General features: G+C 34.8%; 1 protein-coding gene across 1 annotated transcript; it reads left to right on the top strand.

Annotated features, from left to right (window-relative positions):
• Positions 1-1,544: 1,544 nt before the first annotated feature.
• Positions 1,545-2,027, top strand: LOC145073021 (cotton fiber protein). The gene has a single exon (XM_079019567.1). The coding sequence runs from the start codon at positions 1,545-1,547 to the stop codon at positions 2,025-2,027; it is 483 nt and encodes a 160-aa protein (XP_078875693.1).
• Positions 2,028-20,961: the final 18,934 nt, after the last annotated feature.

Genomic DNA, 20,961 nt, shown 5'->3' with positions numbered 1-20,961 from the left:
ATTTATTTTCAATATATCTATAATTATTTATTAATTATATAACTTTTTTTAAATAAGTTCAAAAAGTTTTACCTAATAAAAGACAATAATATATACTTTCTTTCAAAAGTTTTTTATCTATTAAATAATAAACTATAATATGTCTTTTTAGTAGTTGTTTATAAATTTTAAATCACAAATAAATAATTTGTTTTTGCTTCTTCTGTAAAATTAGATTATATTATAATTCTCTGTCCTTTTAAAATGTTATGGTTTTTGAAAACCGAGTTATAAAAATCGATTCAACCGAATTGTAATTGGATCGGATCGGATCGGATTTGAATTTAGTTTGGACTATTTGGATCCATATTTTGAAAACCGAAATCAATTTGGATTTACTTAATTGGATCGGATCGAACCGATCCATCCAAACGAACACCCTTAGTTGTGGTGTTGATTCGACGGAGGTGAATGAACAAAAAAAAGAGATTGTGAAGATGTCGATATCACTAGAGATGAAAAATAAATAGAAGTTGATGAGGATGGGAAATGGAATGGTGAGGAGATACAAATATGTGGGGTCTATTAATTTTTTTAATATGTAAAAAAATAAATACATAAATATGAAAGTTAATTAAAAAATAAATGAATAAGGGCACAATAGTCTTTTTAGATAAGATAGTGACCAAACGCGCAACAAAAATAAACAGTAAGGACAATTCGAGTTAAAAAAAAAAATAAATTAGGAACCAAAAACACAAATTCCCCCAAACCATAAGGACCACTCGTGTAATTTACTCTTACTTTTCGTTATGTTCATATTTAGGTAACTATCTTTTTTTGTACACATCTAGGTAACGAACTTGTTGAAAGTGTTCATATCTAGGATATAACCTGCTACAGGAGGTCATAATGGTCATATGTGAACACTTCCAACAAGTTTGTTACCTAGATTTGTACAAAGAAAAAATAATTACCCAGATATGAACATAAAAAAAAGTTAATTACCTTAGTAAGTCATTTTTCCTTAATATTATTCCCAAGATGAAGTGCCGGTGAATGAAGGCCAATGTGTCCACACCATACATACATGATACATCTATTGTACATACGCGGTGCTTCGTTCCCAAATAGGGACAAAATTCATAACATGAAGTCAAGAAGCCCCGTGGATAATCAATGATAGGGAGACACTAATTTAATATTTTTTCCTAAAATATTTGATTGTTTAGTACGAAGGAAACTTCCTGCCATTTATTATGGCCCTTCCCACATCTCCACCAACCCATACAACGTAGTACAGATGGCAGTCGCTGGAAAGAGCACATGCCCAGCTGCCACCATTTCCACACCCAAACCCAACCATTCTTCCTTTCTTAAAAAATTAGACTCGCAACATATAACCGCGTATTCATTTCACAACCAAACAAAATAGATAGGAATATATATACACACACAAACGTCGATCTATTGCTTCATTCAATTCAACTCCATTATATATCATAGTTCGAGTTTTGCTATAGATACGCAAAGAAAAGAAAATGTACAAGAGTTCCAAATCAGACATGGGTCGTCGAGCATGGAACATACTAAGATTAGCTTTGTTATGGACAAGAAAAGGTGGAGTCTTTGCTTTAAAGAAAAAGCTGATGCAACTGCAGCTGCAGTTATCCCATTCCAACAAAGGCGTAGGATCACTACAAGATGGTGACCGTCAACTCTCTTTCGATGCCACCCCTATCATCCATGTCAGGATGCATCGACCCAACTCCATGCGTTTCCATTTGCCTCACATTCCTTGCATCAACCCACAAGCTGCTGATGCTTTTGATGCCTATGACTTCGACGATCAAAGTGACATCGACTATTCTTATCATCAGCCAAGACAGAGTTTCTTGATAACGAGTGGAGAAGAACATGAACAAAATGATGAAGAAATGTGCGAGGAAGAAGGGATTGATGTTAAGGCTGAAGAGTTCATAGCTAATTTTTATCACCAACTTAAGCTTCAAAGGCAAATCTCCTACCTTCAATACAATCACGACTGATTAATCACTACCCACCACTGTATATGACCTGGACAGATATTAGGAGGCCCTGCTTTTAAAATTCATTTATTCATTTCTCACAAGTATCACCTTTGTTACATATCAGAGATAACTTTGCACATTTATCATCCGGTATTTACGTTTTATTATACACATTTGCCGTTCTACTTTCCATCTGCATCTTTTATGATATCTAGGTAGACGATTAATTATAATTGTGTACATAAAATAATAATATTATTTGTCTTAACTAATTACATGTTGCTTCTTAAACATGATCTCCAACCCTCCAGTAAGTCGTGATCTCTAAATATTATTAAAAGAAAATTCTTAATTCACCAATGCAACAATCACATCTTTAGATTGTATCTCAATTATATGGTTTCCACCCTTAAATCAAATTGATGACATCATCTTCTCCAAATAAAATTCAAACACTTAATTATAGAATCTTTAAATTTAGCAATTACATTTCAAACACAATTACATTTAATTATAGAATATTTAATTATAGAATCTATTCATACTTTATAAAATATATTTCACAATTCGAGCATAATTACATTTAATTATAGAATCTTTAAAAGCAGTAATATGTTATCAATTAAAGCATATCATTCTATTTATATATGAAGTATCGGTTTCTCCATAAATCTGGCCAGAAACATGAATAACCGCCCATTTTTCTCCTCTATTTGTTTTTCTCTTAAACCATAATTCCCTAATCCTCTTCGTCTTCATGTCAATGGTTGTGCTTCAATTGATGTTTTGCGTGTTCATAACAGAATGTAGCACAATAAGGTGGTTCCTTTTTGGTCATGTATTCTTAGAATTTGCATGTTGCCTCTTCCTTGCATCTCCAATTATCACACCTCTGTTTTGGCTTCACACAAATCTCTACAAAATGAAGCAAGCATCTCCTTCAAGACATCAAAGGCATAATATCAGGAGACATCGCAATCTCACTTGATTACTAGCTGCATCTTATGATACACGGATTGTTTCCACCGCTCTTATGTCTCACTGATTCTACTACTATTATTATGATTATAATATTCTGATGATAACAAAAGGGGGAGAAATATTAAGTTCTGTTATGATCATTCAATATCAAACACTCTTGAAACAAGAGGGTTATACATCTAGGGGGGCAAAACTCAACTCTTGTTTATCAAAGGTGGTGGGGGGGGGGGGGGGGGGAAGGAAAATCTTAAACCTTCAATCTTACTCTTAGGAGGAGAAAAATCTGAAGAAGTTGTTGAAGATTAGTTTTGAAATCATCAGATAGGGGGGATTGTAAGGCCACACCTTATGATCTGATGAGTCAAACACCACACGTTGACCACCAACGTTAACACCAACACTAGCACCAACATAGATCTTATCAGCATCAGCGTGAATCAATAATCTTCCTGGTTTTATGTATATTAGGCAGTAATACGTATATATACAATAGATGTCTGATCCATAATCTTAGTGATTAGGACCAAACCTTTACTTAGGTAGGTATACATCTCTTAATTAGTGGTATTTCAGTTATTGTAATCATATATAATCAACATTAGGGTGAAACCCTAATGTAAGTCTTGATGACCCTCTTTATGACCTCATTCTCTTGGTGAGAACATTCTTTCTTAGTAAAAGCATCTTTGTGATTACTTGTGTTCTGTCGTTTTTCTGTTTAATCTTTTGCTTAGTTTGTTTATTCATTGTTATTCATACTTGAGTGTATCTGATCAATACAAACCTTCGAAAGGTAACCTCAAATAACACAACTCTGGTATTATAGACAATTTTTTTATTTGATGACATATTTTCAAAAGATGTCTTGAAGGAGATGCTTGCTTCATTTTGTAGAGATTTGTGTGAAGCCAAAACAGAGGTGTGATAATTGGAGATGCAAGGAAGAGGCAACATGCAAATTCTAAGAATACATAACCAAAAAGGAACCATTCGAGTCTAGCATAATTCCTTAAGTGGTTTAGGACCTTTGTGATGGGTTTTAGCCATAAGAACATCCTATGTGCTCATACAAACCCTAATGCTTGGATCTAGGTTTCTCTATTGTACATGCAATTCATCCAAGACTTTAAACCCTAGATCTAGCATATGATAATCAATATTAACATAACAATGGGTTTAAGATATTACCTTGATTGTTATGTAGCAATAACAATCACAAATCCTCCTTGTAATGACTTTAGAAAGCTTAGAGTCACAAATGTCACTCCTCTAATGGTTCACAAACACCAAGAGCAAGAGGATGAAGAAGAGAAGAGAAGAGAAGGAGGCTGCCCAAAACGTGTGGAAACCCTAAGGAACCAGTTCACCACGTTTTTGGGGTTTAAGGGTCCTTTAAATAGTGAGGCTATTAGGGTTATCTAACAAGGAAACCTTAATTTGGATGCTTAAGCCCTAAGCAACCCATGGACTCCTTCCTTAATAAGCCTTGGACGATTTCTACTGGGTTTCCCCATAGAATTCGTCCAACCTTATATTATAAGATAATCCATAGCCCAATTGCAATTATCTTATAATTACAATTGAAGTCCCTTAAGTTTAATTAATCTCTTTTAGCCACAAAATTAACTATCAATTAATTCTTGACTAATATTAATTAAACAATATGATTTTTCCTTTAATATATTATTCTCATAATATATTAATAAATCATAATTAATCCTCTCTCTCCATAATTCTTCCTATCAAGTTGCTTTGGTGAAGGCAACCCAAACGGACCATGCACCATCGCTTCAAGTACATACCAAAATAGTTATGGACTTAGACACTAATCCAACACTTTGAACACCCAATGGCACCACTTCCATGAGTTTACAGCCGTGAACTCATTGGGGAAGTGGTCCAGAAACCGTAAACACCCCTAAGGGCCACCATTTGAGGAGTAAACTCCAATGTGAGGCCATATTCTCTTTATATACAACCCTTGGTACCCCTAGCACTTGTAGCAAAGTGTTTTCATGCATTAGGATGTTCTTACTCACATAATTAGTTATTAAATGACTAATTAGATACTTAAATGTATCATTAGATGTTAAATAGGATTCGCGTGTGTGGTCAAGTCCTCACTTGACACTTAGCATCCTATACCATCTGTTCATCCGAATCACCCACGTCAGGTGAGTTCATACCCATGAATTAACCTTTTAAATGATTTTAAATGCTTTTATGGGGGGGGTGGGGAATAAAAGTTGAACTATAGAGTTATTATATCAATCACATGTGATTAATAACTGTATAGCAAATAGATTTCCGCATGTTAAACGGTTTTATCCAGTTAAAGGTTTGCAAAGCTTGTTTTATAAACCGACATCAAGTCATGAATTTTTATTTATAAGTTTTTCCAAAGGTTTTACCAAAACTTCTTTTTATACTCTTGTATCGTTAAATGCATGCCTGCATATGTATAATTATATAAGTAATGCTTAAAGGACTTAGGAAGGCTAACTCGCTTTAATTCCTTTTCCTTGTTTGGATGTGGCTTTAGGGTATCGGTTATCCGTCCGAAATTCATTTAAATAGTATTTATATATCATGTATACATATGTAGTCATAAAGGTTCCCTCAGCCAGATCATCATCCTTTGGGTAGCAAAGGCATCTTGATAACTCCTCAAGTAAACTATAATAGGTATAGTTTAGAAACCAACCATAACATTCATGAAAGAGAACCTAGTTATATCTAAATTCTAAACACTCATACTTTTTAATAAAGAGAAAGGTTATAGAATTCGAAACACGAGATACATCCTCATGACACGGATTCCACCGTCGTCAAGATGGTAACCAGAGTCTCCTGGAGGGAGCATTGTGTGTATTGATCTATACGGGACAGACACTCCCACATCCTGACTGCTAGCTACAGTCACGACCAACCAAGCCAAGGGGTGACAAATGTCACATTCATTCCGAGCCAGCAGGTCGTCAAGTATTCGATCGTCAATCAGTATGGTTACGAGTATCTTTACGTTTACCTTATAATTCATGGCTTTAAGGTAATAAGTGTCATCATGGTATTTTCCTATATATATAAAATTATCATTATATATATCTTCCTAGTTATACACTAGGCCACATTTTAAATCTTTAAATAAACCTACTTAGGATTAAAGATTCTTTTAGACTTTGCAAGACGTAATGCTCATTTAATACTGTTTGGAGTCTGTACTTCTTTCTTTTAGACTTTGCTAGATGTATTATTCATTCGATACCATCTAAAGTTTGTACTTCATCGCTTTTAGACCCTCCGAGGCGTGTTGTTCATTCAACACTACCCTGGGGTCTATATTTGATCCTCTTAGACTTTGCGAGGCATTCCGCCTGGAGTCTATGTTTTGTTTACCTTTTAGACTTTGCTAGGCGTGTTGTTCATTCAATACCACCTGGAGTCTGTATTTATTTCCTTCTTTTCAAACTTTGTGAGGCATCCTGCCTGGAGTCTATGTTTTGTTTACCTTTTAAACTTTTCTAGGCGTATTGTTCATTTAATACTTCCTGGAGTCTGTATTTCATGCTTTTAGACTCCCCGAGGCGTGTTGTTCATTCAATACCACCTGGAGTCTATGTTTTATTTACTTTTAGCCAGCAGTGTTACTGCTGAGGTAAAAATATTATTTTCCTTATTACTTATGATTATGATCTTCTCACATATTCTTTAAAGTATAAATCATATTTTGATAATGATAGTACCTTTAACGGGAAAATGTTTCTTAAACATAAAACAGATGGGTCTTGGTAGAAGACTGCTTTTAATAGAGATACTCTTTGGTTTAAACATAAAACAATTGAGTCTTGGTAGAAGACTACTTTTATTATAAAATATAGTAATTTTTTTGGAAAGGATACTAATACTCTGTAAACTTAACTCACCATCATTACGTGAGATTATTTTTGAAGAAAAACATGTATTTATACCAATGTCATTAAATACTTATGAACTCACCAACATTTAAAAATGCTGATACTCGCTTTCAAAATAACTTGTATTCTTAGGTCATCGGTAGACAGGTACACTCCGGGAGCTTTTGTGAAGACAGCCTAGTACCTAGCTGCATTATATGATTATTCTTTGTATTTACCTTGTTGTTGTTGCTAAATGTAACCTATGTAAAATTATTATTATTAATGCAATGGTTGTTGTACTTTGATTACTATACTGCATATGTTGTGATACTTGACATGACGTCATCCACCCCAGAATGTTTCCGCCGTTCTCGGTTTTGGGGTGTGACAAACTACCTAGTCAAGTGGCTAAATATCTAGATATTTTAAGAAGATTTCAGCCAAAAAGGAGGTTAATTTTGGTTTGGTGTGGTCCATGGTTTGAGTTTTTGGCCATAGACATGATCCAAGAAGAGTTTTCGGTCCTAAGTGGTTCCTAGAAATGAGATTTTAGTCCGTGTATGTGACTTTGTATAGATTTCGGTCTTGGCTTAAACTAGAAAAGGGATTTCGGTTTTGGCTTTTATCAAGAAGGAATTTTCGGTTTTGGTTTGGGAGTTGATTCCCAAAACCCAAAACCATAAATATATTAAGTAATATCATGATTTCATTTAAGTGTTAGACTTATATTAGCCTACTTCAACATGGTTTTCCATACATACTTATATATAAGTTAAATAAACATGCACTCTAGGCTTTCAAAGTTCTATTGCATCAAGTTGTGTTGTGAATTCACTTATACTTGGTTAAGATTTAGACCTAACTTGATCTAAAATTTTCCGGTTGTTACATTATCCCCCCGTTAGAGGGAATTTCCTCCCGAAATTAACATTCTAAATGGACATCAAGGGTTGGGGAAAGAGGTGTGTACTTCTGTTCCTGTTGATCTTTTCGTCCCTATGTGAATTCAGATCCTCGCTTGGCGTTCTAGCAAATCTTCACTATTTCGTCTGCTATTTTACTCAATAGGGAGTGTGTGGGTTTGGTTTACTTGTCTACGTTCACTCGAATGGTAGCATGTCTACTCGTTGTCTTGGGCAGCTTTGTCCTAAAGTTCATGGTAGGATTCATACTTGGTTCATCTATCATCACCTCATGTATACAAATCGTATATAATTTAGATTGAAAAGACAGTCGGATGGGTGACTCCGCCCCAAGTCCACAACCAGAAAAAGAACAAGAGGTAGGGTGGAATCACACATACTAAGTCTGTAGAATCTTAATTATATACCACCCTCGCGTATACACCTAGTAGCGATAGACTAGTTGTATGGGTCCTTAGTCTATATTCTTGAACTTGACTTGTTGTACGAGTGGTATCCCTGGGAGGTCTGCGGGAAATATTTCGGGAAGGTCACAGACTTCTGGAACATCCTTGATGTGGTTCACTTCAAGCTTCTTGTCTACGAAGTGGGTTAGGAAGGCGTGGTAACCCTCGCATGGGTACTTCTGAGTTTTGAAGCAAGAGACGATACGTAGGTTTGTGTCGGGTTTGTCGTTGTAGATTGAAAAGATTTTGTTAGTCGGTCGGTTAAGGTGAAGGGTCTTTTCGTAGCACATGAAATTGGTATGGTGAGGACCAAGCCAATCCATGTCAAATGAAGATTTAGAAGGGTGATTGTTTAGAATGATAGTGCATTCTATGTGTATGTCTGTAATGCTTTCAATTTTATCTTTGTTATTACTACCGCAAATACTTTGTATTGAAACCAGTGAATACTAGTGGTGAGAGTGCTTTGATAAAAAGTGATAAAATTTCCTAGTATGATCCCTACTTGGTCCCTCTATGATCGTTAGGTGTAAAATCGTAATATATAATTAAGATTGAAAAGAGATTTGAGTGAGTGACTCTGCCCTAAGTTCACAACCAGAAAAGGAACAGGAAATACGGCGAAACCACACATTTTAAGCATGTTAGAATCTTAATTATATATGACCTTAACGTTTACACTAAGCCATTATAGCTCACCTGTAAGGATTGTTTGTTTTTATATGAATAATGTGATTTGTTCAGATGAGGAAGCAATTCATGATTACGATTTAATTGGCACTAGTTTTTAGTAAAGATTTTAAGCTTGAAGTATTTTTATTTGGAAGCGTACCGTTATTCACTGGTGGTTCCAGGTGAGTCTTTCCTGAAGTGATCATAAGTACCCTTCCATTACCACCAGCATTCCTTGCTTTTAGACAATCTCTCTTGAAGTGTCCAGTTTCACCACATCCGTAATAGGCTTGACTTACACCAATGTTGGGGACCCGGGAGATTGGTTGTGCCGGTGGCCTACAGAAACGGGAAGTGTGCCCCTTCTTGTTGAAATTTTTACAGTGCAACTCTCGGTAGGCTCCATAGTGATGAAAGTTGCACTCATTGTATTTTGGACGAATCCCAACACATTTTCTTGCTGGTGTTGGAGCGGCAAGGGCAGTGGCAGCATGAACAACAACAATCTATTTTTTCTTCGAGGGCTCTTGTGTTGGTTGTCCCTTTTTCTTGCTCCAAGACTTTCGCTTATAGTCACCCCCTTTGGTTGGCTTAGGAACGAGGGCCATCACGCCTTGGCGGACTCCATGGTCGATAAGTCTCTGGGTCAAGCGTTTGGCACTATCGAAAGTAATAGGGTTCGAAGCCAAGACATTCCCTTCAATCTGATGGGATAGTCCCCAGATGTATCTCTCTACTTTCTTACTCTCCAGGGTAACCATCTTGGGGCATAGTGCTGCTAGATCGCTGAATCTATTGGTGTAGGCTACTATGTCTGAGCCTGTCATGGCAAGGATCCAAAGCTCTTGTTCCAGCTTTTGTACTTCGTCCCTTGGGAAATACTCTTCCATCATCGTTGTTTTTAAGTTCTCCCAGCCCATTGAGTTAGCCACTATAAGGGTCAGTGACTTGACATGGCCATTCCACCATGTAAGGGCCCTGTCTGAGAGGGTGTAGGCAGCAAACTTCACTTTTCTCCCTTCTAGGCACGCGCATATCTCAAAAATCGACTTTTTTTCTCGAACCATTGCATTAAAGCAATGATTCCCCCACCTCCATTAAAGGATTTGGGCTTACAGTTGGTGAAGTTTTTGTAGTAACACTCCCTTGGGTGTCCGTGGTTGTCTCCATGGTTGGATGGGTTGGCACCACTACCAGCTCCACTAACATCACTCGCGTGGATTTGAGTCATAGCGACTGTCACTACGGCTGTTATAGCAGCCTGGAAAACAGCAGGGTTGTAATGTGGTGGTGGTGGCAGTGGATTTGCTGACGTATTGTTGATGACACGCCTTATTGGTCTACGTGGAGGCATCTTTCTGTCGTAAGGTTTAAAAGATGAAATGGTGTTAGGTCTTCAGTAGTGGTTATAAGTCGAATGTTATTTGAACTAGGTTATCTTAGTTTTATGTGTATCATAATTCTACTTTCCAAGTGTTTTGTAAACAATTCATAACTGAAGTCTACGTAAATTAAACTTATGAATTTTTAATAGTAACCACTCTGGAAAGAAATTGTGTGATTTGATTTACTAGAATTAGTTGCTATGAAAGAGGCGATAAGCCTAACACATAGTGTGGGTAGTGTAATCACTAGCTCACTAGGTTATATTAGTTTATTAATTATTAGCGTGACGCATAAGATGCTCTGCCTCTTCGCATGTCTCGCGAATGGTATCTTCTGCTTTCTGTCCTTGCTATGATTGCCCTAGTTTTACCTGTAAAGATTTGTTGTATCTTGGTGGCTATCTTTTCGTCTGATCCCTTCTAGGAATCCTCCTCATGAACCCCTCCTGGTTCTTCCTCGGATCCTTTGTTGGTTGTTGTGGTAAGGTTGTGTTTTCTACATATGTTGGTGCGAGAATAGAGGTCTATAAAGAATCTCTGAGGTTAATAGAAGCATTTCTGATGAAAATTTTACGGCATGATCCTTACCGGGTCCTCCTATAATCACGTAGTGCATACCATTTATATATAATTAAGATCGAATAGACCTTCGAATAAGTGATCCTACTCTAAGACCACAACCAAACAAGGAACATGAAGTAGAGCGAAAATTACAAAATTCTAAGTCTATAAAATCTTAATTATATATAACCTTAGCATGTACACTAAGCAATTATAGACCTACCAGTAAGGGTCTTTTGGTTTTCACATAAGATATTTATAACACCTTAAAATACTCTTATAGTATTTTAACCTTATGTTTGATTCTAAAGTTTCTTGGTATACGAAGTTGATAAGTTTTTAGATTTCTTGTTATTGTATAGTATCATAAAATACTCATATAGTATTTTGAACTTTATGTTTGGTTCTAATGTTCCTTTGCATGACAGTTGGTAAGTTTTAGACTTGTTGCAACACCATGACCATTCCTAGGCATATGCTAATCACCTCTCAAATAAATATAGTTGATCATGCTATATTCTTCCCAAACTTGATTATATATCTCTAGGCCTACTCGTGTTGTTCAACTTTCTAAATACTTTTGTATTGCTCTTCTTGTAATATTGTTCTAGTATGTATGCATGTATGTATACTTTTATAAAAATATTGTTATATTTTACAAATATAACTCTTGGTCAGAGTGCTTTTATCCCATTGTATTTATAGTTGTATATCTTATATGGGTTGATATACTAAGTTCACTATAAACAATGCTTTGACACCAATCTATCACACCCCCAAACCGGAACGGCGGAAACGTTCGGGGTGGATGACGTCATGTATAGTATCATAACAATTGAATAATAGTAATCAAAGCAACACAACCATCATATTGAAATATATATAATTTACATTCTGTTCAAAACATTGTTTGTTTGACAACAAAATTATAGCAAAAACTAAGATGTGACGATACTATGCTCCGTCTTCTGAAAACCTGTCTGTGTACCTGTCTACTGATGTTTTGAGAATACAAGTGGTTTTCAAAAAGTGTCAATGTTTAAGTTGGTGAGTTCATAAGCATTTTGTATGAAAAGTATGTTTCTTGTTCCTTGCAAATGTTAATGTGTTCTTCTAGAAAATCCAGTATTTTCGTCGTAAATGAGTTGTAGTCTTAGTACCTTAAGACCAAAATGTATAATTTTCTTATGGTTCAAATTTGTAATATGAAGTTCTAATTTATGCAATGGTGTGACCCATACTGTTTCCTCCTATGATCACTTAGTGTATACTAGTTATATATAACCAAAACCGAACGGATAATCGAATGTGTGGATCTGCCCTAATCCCACAACCAAACAAGGAACAAGAAGTAAAGCGAAAATTGCAGATTTGATTGCCTATCGGATCTTCATTGTATATAACCCTAACGTATACCCAAAGTAATCATAGAGTTAACAATAATGGTCCTTTCATAAATATAAGTTGTACTGTACTAGAAAATAGCGTTCTATGGTTGTATTTGTATGTAAGTTCCCTGAAGTGCTAATCGTATTGTATTAGTAAGTAGTATAATGTATTACTTGTGGTTTAACAGTGTTTACTTCTAGAAATCCCATAGCTTTCTTCTCTAATCCCTTAGTGTATACAAGTTATATAAAATCAAGATTTAATACGTCGTCGAATATAATGGGTCTGCACTAAGCCCACAACCAAAAAAGGAACAGGATCTAAGGCGGACCCATCAATTATAAGTCGATCGGGTCTTAAGTTTATGTAACCCTGGCATATACAATAAGCAATCATAGACGAAAATATGATTCTTTGTTGTCCTAAACCGATATGTATGAATATTGTACTTGAAAAATAGTGTAATATAGTTTTATTATTTAAATAAAACCATTGAAGTTATGTTTGTCCCGTAAACCAAATGTTTTAGTTAATGCTTATTGTGAGAGTTCATTATAACCATGCTAAAATGACTAATGGTCTGCACGACGTTCTTTAGGCGTTGGAAAGTTATGACATTTGTTACCCCGGAACTTCCGTTCCAACTGTAGATAACAGTCAGGGCACGAGATTGTTAGTCTCGTATAGATCTATACACAAACTCACGCTCTCCCTCCAGGAGACTCTAGTTATAATTCAGGATTTTAATGGGTACCTTGTTTGGTACAACGAAGGAGTGGCTCACAATCATGTATTAACTAGTTTACATAAAGTGTGTTGAAGTTTTCTTTTCCTTGTTAATGTATATAGTATCCTTTTATAGTGTTTACAATGTATAAAATAATCATAATTTCATATAACCATTCCTTTGACACAAAAGAGTAAAATAACGTGAATGTTCCCCAAATTATACCTATTATAGTTTAAAAATGTAGGTTTTGATGAAATGGTAAAACCTTTGTATTTTTAACAACTTTGTACGTAAGAGTTTATAAGTTTGGTTGTAATGATTTTAGCATCTTTGCATAATATATATATATATATATATATATATATATATATATATATATATATATATATATATATATATATATATATATAAAGTACATGAAAACATAATAAGCAATTTATATTTTTAAACAAAATATTTCTTGTGTTTTACTTGTACTCCCCCTGCCCCCCCCCCCCCCCCCCCCAAAAAAAAAAAAAAAAAAAAACATAGAAAAGCTTGGAAAAATGTGACGGTATAAACTCACCTTATGTGTGATCGCGGTTTAGATAATGAGGTAAAATGGTGACCTTCGAGCTAGAATACGGGAAGGTTGTCGTATCCTAATTGTTTTAAACACATAATCATGTGTAAATAAAAGAACTATTCATAAACATGTTTGTATATCTATACGGGACTGACAATCCCGCGCCTTGACTGTTAGCTAGAGTTAGAACGTAAGTTTTGGGGTGAAAAATGTCATAACTTTCCGACACCTGAAGAAAATTGTGCAGACCATTAGTCGTTTTAGCATAGTTATAATGAACTCTCACAATAAGCATTAACTAAAACATTTGGTTTACGGTACAAACATAACTTCAATGGTTTTAATTAAATAATAAAAGTATATTACACTATTTTTCAAGTACAATATTCATACATATTGGTTTAGGATAACAAAGAATCATATTTTGTCTATGATTGCTTAGTGTATATGACAGGGTAATATAAAATTAAGACCCGATCGACTTATAATTGATGGGTCCACCTTAGATCTTGTTCCTTATTTGGTTGTGGGTTTAGGGCAGACTCATTATATTCGATGGCCTATTACATCTTGATTTTATATAAATTGTATACACTAAGGGATTGGAGAAGAAAGGTATCGGATTTCTAGAAGTACACACGGTTAAACCACAAGTAATACATTATACTACTTACTAATACGGTACGATTAGCACTTCAGGGAACATACATACAAATACAACCATAGAACACTATTTTCTAGTACAATACAACTTATATTTATGAAACCACCATTATTGTTAACGTTGTGATTACTTAGGGTATATGTTAGGGCTATATACAATGAAGATCCGATAGGCAGTCAAATGTGTGATTTCTGCTTTACTTCCTGTTCCTTGTTTGGTTGTGGGCTTAGTGCAGATCCACCCATTCGACTGTCCTTTTGGTCTTGATTATGTATAACTGGTATACACTAAGTGATAATAGGAGGAAACAGTATGGGTCACACCACTGCATAAATTAGAACTTCGTATTAGAAATTTTAATGATAAGAAAATTATATATTTTGGTCTTAAGGTACTAAGACTACAACTCATTTACAAAGAAAATATTGGATTTTCTGGAAGAACACATTAACATTTGCAAGGAACAAGAAATATACTTTTCATACAAAATGCTTATGTTGACACTTTTTCAAAACCACTTGTATTCTCTGGACATCAGTAGATAGGTACACACACAGGTTTTCAGAAGACGGAGCATAGTATCGTCACATCTTAGTTTTTGCTATAATTTTGTTGTCAAACAAACAATGTTTCGAACACAATGTAAATTATATATATATTTCAATATGATGGTTGTGTTGCTTTGATTACTATTATTGAATTGTTATGATACTGTACATGACGTCATCCAACCCCGAACATTTCCGCTATTCCGTTTTGGGGGTGTGACATTCAGTATATGGCAAATACAACGAATCATTAAATTCTTTAATAAAAGATTTGTTGGGAAAGAATGGGTAGGTGCATGTAATATATCACGAAAAATGATATACCCATCGATAAAAAAATTTCTAATTTTCATTAGCGTCTGGTATCATACGTCGAATCACAAAATTCTAAAGAATAATGTATGGTGAGAATGGATTGGTGCATGTGATAAGCTATGGTACATAGCCTAACCATCGACAAAGATGTTTCAAGCTCTCATCTGTGTATGGTATTTTACGTTGAATCATAAAGCTTTTAAAAAGAATTTATGGGCAAGAAGGGGTTGGTGCGTGTGATAGCCTACGGTACATAGACTAACTATCGACATAAAGTTTCAAACTTTTATCAGTGTGTACTATATCATAGTGAATCGTTAAGTTTTATCAAGAAGAAATTGGGGGAGAGAATGAAGTCTTTCAATCACGTTGAGGTGGTATCAACGTGAATCGTCAACATTTTAAACTTATCAATGAGAAGTGGTTTATATTCTTTATCTTAAAGTTAAGTTTCATTCTAGAAATTATAGATCACCATCAATTCATTTATTATGGTACAAGAAAAAAATGGTAAAAAAGATAATATTGAAGAGATGGTCAACAAATGAATAGTTAAAAAAATATGCAGCTATTTAAGAGGACCTTTACATAGCCTTTTTTTCGGAGAATCATAAAACTGATGCAAGAAAATCTTTTTATTTGAAAGCTCATGAATTAGTTTCCTTTCTTCGAGATATCTCCCCCTTCGATACAACCTATAAAGTAGTGCACAAACAAGAACAAAGCCATCCATACCAAATATGATTTAGCACAAACCAAGAGTGAAGATGTCTTTAGTCGTTGAAGTGTTGCGGATATATTCCAAACTTCATGTTCATAAAGAACAAGAGAAGAAAATGAACCAATCTTTATAACCAACGAGTTAATGGGCTCTAAAATATATAACCATCAAGTTGACAAGATCAACATGAGCACACTCAAGGTTTTATCAAATTATAAGTCAGTAGATGAAAGTAAGACGCATTGTAATTATGTTGGCTTCTTGCATCCATAATGGTGAGTGGAGGAGAAAGAGGACATTGTCAACAAGAAGAAGACTTGATGCCAATATTCTTCTCAACAACTCGAACATTCAGAACATTCTGAATGACCCTATATTTTTCCTAACTTTGGAAGGAAGAGGTGCAGTAGTGATTGACCTGAAAATAGAGAATAGAGAAAAGAAAATACTTGTAAACATTAGATGCAAAACTAGAGGAAACTATGTAAATTTATTTAACGATAGCATAAAAAAGAAAATAAAAGCAAAGTTATTTTAAACAAGTTATAAGAGGATCAAGTCATTTAAAGCCTACCAAGATCTGCAATCAATTTATTCAGGGTCTTCTCATTCAATGCTTTATTGAAAATATCAGCCAGTTGATCAATGGATGGAATGTAGAACAACTCAACTTTTCGTTTTTGAATTATGTCCCTATTGAAGTGATGAAGAATATCAATATACTTGGTCTTGGAATGTGCATTGGATTCTGTATTATCTGAATGGCACTGCTGTTGTCACAACAAATGGGAGTTTTTAAGAAGTTGAGACCATAGTCTAAGAGTTGATTTTGAATCCATAGAATCTAAGTACAAAACCTTCCAGCGGCTACATATTCAGCTTCAGCGGTAGAGCAAGCCACTGATGTTTGCTTCTTGTTGGAGCAACTCAGAACTTTGTCTCCTAACATTTAAGCCCCTCCTGAAGTACTTTTCAATAAATACTACATCCATCATGATCTGAATCAGTGTATCCTACTAGCTTGAACTCAGAATCGCATGAATACCATAACCTAAGATTAGGTGTATGCTTCAAGTAACGAAAGATCCTTTTTACAGCGAGAATAAGAGATTCCTTTGGATATGTTTGATATCGAGCACACAATATGGTGGCAAACATAATGTCAGGACGACTGACAATAAGATAGAGCAGTGAACCTATCATTCCTTAATACAGGGTTCCATTCACATCAGCGTCAGTTGGATCAACAAAGATAAACGTTGATGAAGTCATTGCAGTCTTTGTTGGTTTGCTATCAGAAAAGCAAAACTTCTTCAATATGTTTGTAAGACATTTAGCTTGAAAAACAATTATTCCATCTATTAATTGTTTAACCTGCAAACCTAAAAATAAAGTTAGTTAACCCATCATGCACATCTCAAATTTCTTTGATATAACCTTAACGACCTCAGAACTTAGTTTCTCATCAGTGGATTCGAAAATGATATCATCAACATACACTTGAGCAAGGATAATGTGACATCCTAAATGCTTTATGTACAAGGTGTTATCAGTGTTTCCTCATTTGTATCCACTTTGCAGAAGATAACTCGCCAATGTGTCATAACACGCCCTGGGTTCCTGCTTCAAACCATAAACAAATTTATCAAGACGATGTACATGATTGGGAAATTCTTCACTTTAAAAACCTGGAGGTTGCTTTAGAAAGACTTCTTTTTGAAGATCCCCATGTAAGACGGTAGTTTTTATGTCCATTTGATAGAATTTGAAGTTCTTGAATGAAGAAAAAGCAAGGAACAGAAGAATGGCTTCAAGTCTAGCAACAAGGGCAAAGGTTTCATCATAGTCTAACCCTTCCACTTGACAAAACCCTTGGGCGACAAGTCTTTCATTGTTTCTAATGACGATTCCATCTTCATCCATATTGTTTCTAAAGATCCAACGGGTACCAATGATGGTTTTTCCTTGTGGCTTGGGAACTAGAGTCCACACTCGATGACGTTCAAACTCATTCAGCTCATCTTGCATCGCTTTTACCCAGTCAACTTCCATGAGAGAATCAATAACATTATATGGTACGATCATCGAGATAAAATTCACAAACATGCAGGAATTACTGTTGACTTTGTTGCGAGTGAAAATCCCAAAATTTAATTCTCCATTGATTTGAGATTCATGATGATCTCAAAGGATTCTAGGATTAGTACTCTCATTCATGTTGTTTGGAAATGAATCTTCCTAATTTGAGGAGTTAGATGGTTTAGCTTCTTCAGAAACAACAACCTGATCTTCAAAGTCAAAATCACAGTTGACGGTTTGATCATTATTGGGAATAACATGCTTAGTGACATTAGGTAAGAACTTGGGAACAAGGTCTGAAGAGCTAAAAATAAGTTCATTTGTAATGGAAGAAAGATGATCAATTCGATTATGGATGAATGAATCTTCATTGAACTTGACTTGAGCAGTTTTGTCAACAGTTTGTGTTGAAAGATTGAATACCCTGAAGGCCTTGGACACACTAAATTATCCTGGAAACACTCCATCAGCTTTGGCTTTGAACTTTGAGCGTTGATATTTTTGTTTCAAAATGTAGTCGACACATCCAAGTACATGAAAGTAGGGAATACTTTATGATCATAAAGAACTTCCCATTGCTTAATGAGTGATTTGATTTCATCACCGGCATGACTTTTCTTTCTTAAAAAGATTACAGAAGTAACTCTTGAATATTCATCTACGATGAATAGAGTGAACTTCTTCCTAGCTCTTGACTTAATTGGGATCGGTCCAAAAAGGTCCATATGGAAGAGATGAAAGTGTTTGATGATGGATGAAAAAGAATTTGGCTTGAAGGAGGACTTGGTTTTATTTCCTTTTTCACACATTAAACATAGTTTATCTTTGACAAACTGCATCTTAGGAATTCCTCACACAAGCTGATTCTCAGAAATCTTTGATACGTTCTTGAAATTCAAGAGAGATAGTCCTATGCCAAATACAATTTAAATGAGACTGCACACGAGAAAAAAAAGCAACACCGTAGAGAGTTGGCAGCAGAAAACATGTCCAAAAAATGTCATTATGTCTATTTTCAGTAAGTATAGTAACATTCTTTTGATCAACAACTTTTCCTTCCTTCTTGTTAAAGTGAACTTCATAGTCAGCGTCACATAGTTGGCTGATTGAGATAAGATTGTTTTGAATACCTTTTACGTATGAAACATTCGTGAATACAACATAATTGCACTTGATGGTTCCATATCCCTTTGTAGTTCTCTTGTTATTGTCTCTATATGTAAAAGTTTGACCATTGTTCCTTACAAAGTCATCCAAAAGTGACTTGGAACATGTCATGTGTCTTGACAACCACTATCTAAATACTAAATATGTTCTTTACCATGAAAAACAAACAAAAAACTAAATTATTCAATTAGTATACACTGATCGATCTTACAATAGGCCACTTAGGAGAAAATTTAATAACAAGCATCAGGGAGACAATTTAATGTGTTTTCCTTTTTGATCCATTTATCATTTCAAGTAATGATGTTGTCAGCACAAAAAAAAAAAGCTCTTTTCAAAATTACACTTGCTGACTCTGTGAGAAGCATCACCACATTGATAACAAACTCTGGTTCGAGGATTCTTTTTTTTTTAACATTAGAACTTTGTTTTGTTTTAACAATAGAAATTGAAGAGCCTTGATCATTGGATTTAAAAACTCTTGCTTTTGTTCTGGACCATGGAATGTCATCGATGATATGCTTTGATGACTCTTCGCCATGAGACACATAAGAGATTAAAGAATCATCTGAAATAAAAGGCTTTGATTGATCTCCCAATTCAATGTTGCTAAAATAGAACTGAGGAAACATGCTGAGAATTTCGTTTATAGAATGAACTTCACCATTTGAGATAGGTAATTTTAGCAGGATCTTAGTAGAGGGCAAAACATACTCACGATGAGGAAGTTGACAAGAAGGATCAAGAGTAGATTTATGAAATAGGGGCTTACAAATCTATTTTTAAATCTTTCTCGAGACTTTCACGTTATAAAAATCTTGTTTAGTCTCGACCTTTCTGATTAATGAAACAGAGCCTTCAACATCACCCCAAGAATTTTCTCACATTGACCAGAAATTTGATCATTAATAATTCCCGTGACATTACAATGTGAAGAAGCCCAATTATTTTAAATAAGTTGAATGCTTATTGCATGATCAACAACTTTTTCTTTCTCAATGTGAAGAAAATTGTTGGTTAATGAGATACAAGTGTTTTCCTTTTTTAATTGAGAAAGAGAGTCCTAAACAAATAGAGATTTTCTCTATGATTTTGTAACTCTATTTTCAGAGAAGATTTTTCTTTATTAGAGATAGATAGATCAAAATGTAAATGATGAAACATGCCAACCTTTTCAATGGAAGAATAGTTAACAAAATTCTTTAGCTGATACGTTGAGCCAGAGTCCTAGTCCTGAGACTTAGAGTTTGTAGCAGATTGAGAAAGGTCAGTGGAAAATGTACCAACATTGTCCCTTGGTGCTTTAGAAGGAGACTCGATGATTTGAGCCATGATATACTTACCTTTTGATACTTCATTATTTGATAGATCTTCTCTGTCAAAGGTGGATGATAGAGTGATCATCATCTCATGTGTAGTTGAGCAATTTTGAACCAAACGATAGAAATGAAACGGAAATAATTTTAAACATAAATCCTCACCTTTACATCAAGATTTACGATCCTTGTTTCTTCCTTGTTGTATCCTGGTACAGATTTCTTTTTTACTTTACTACCATATGTATTGTCATTGGATAACTGATGCATGGAGACGATGGGACCCTTGTTGATGATATCAAGCATGTCGTAGTCCATGATTTTTAGAACATCCATGGCCTTTGATTTCCAAGAAGTAAATTTTTGTTCATCAAAATCAAGGATCTTGTTGAGAGAAGACTAATTGGCATTATAGGAGGTCGAAATGATAACTTGAGTGTATCAAAAACCTTCTCTGATACCAATTGAAGGTTTTCTCAAGTATGAATAACAATAACTAAACAAACTAAGAAAAAGATTAAACATAAAAACAAAAGAACAGAAGTAATCACAAAGATGCTTTCACTACGAAAGAATGTTCTCATCAAGAGAATG

This window comes from Lactuca serriola, chromosome 9 (genome assembly GCF_051521515.1).
Source record: "Lactuca serriola cultivar US96UC23 chromosome 9, Lser_US96UC23_V15, whole genome shotgun sequence".
Classification (NCBI taxonomy): domain Eukaryota; kingdom Viridiplantae; phylum Streptophyta; class Magnoliopsida; order Asterales; family Asteraceae; genus Lactuca; species Lactuca serriola.
Note: the sequence above shows the minus strand (reverse complement) of the source record. Positions and strands in the feature narration are given on the sequence as shown.

Excerpts from the sequence above, each read along its gene's own strand:
- LOC145073021 (XM_079019567.1), top strand. The coding sequence starts at position 1,545 with ATGGGTCGTCGAGCATGGAACATACTAAGATTAGCTTTGTTATGGACA.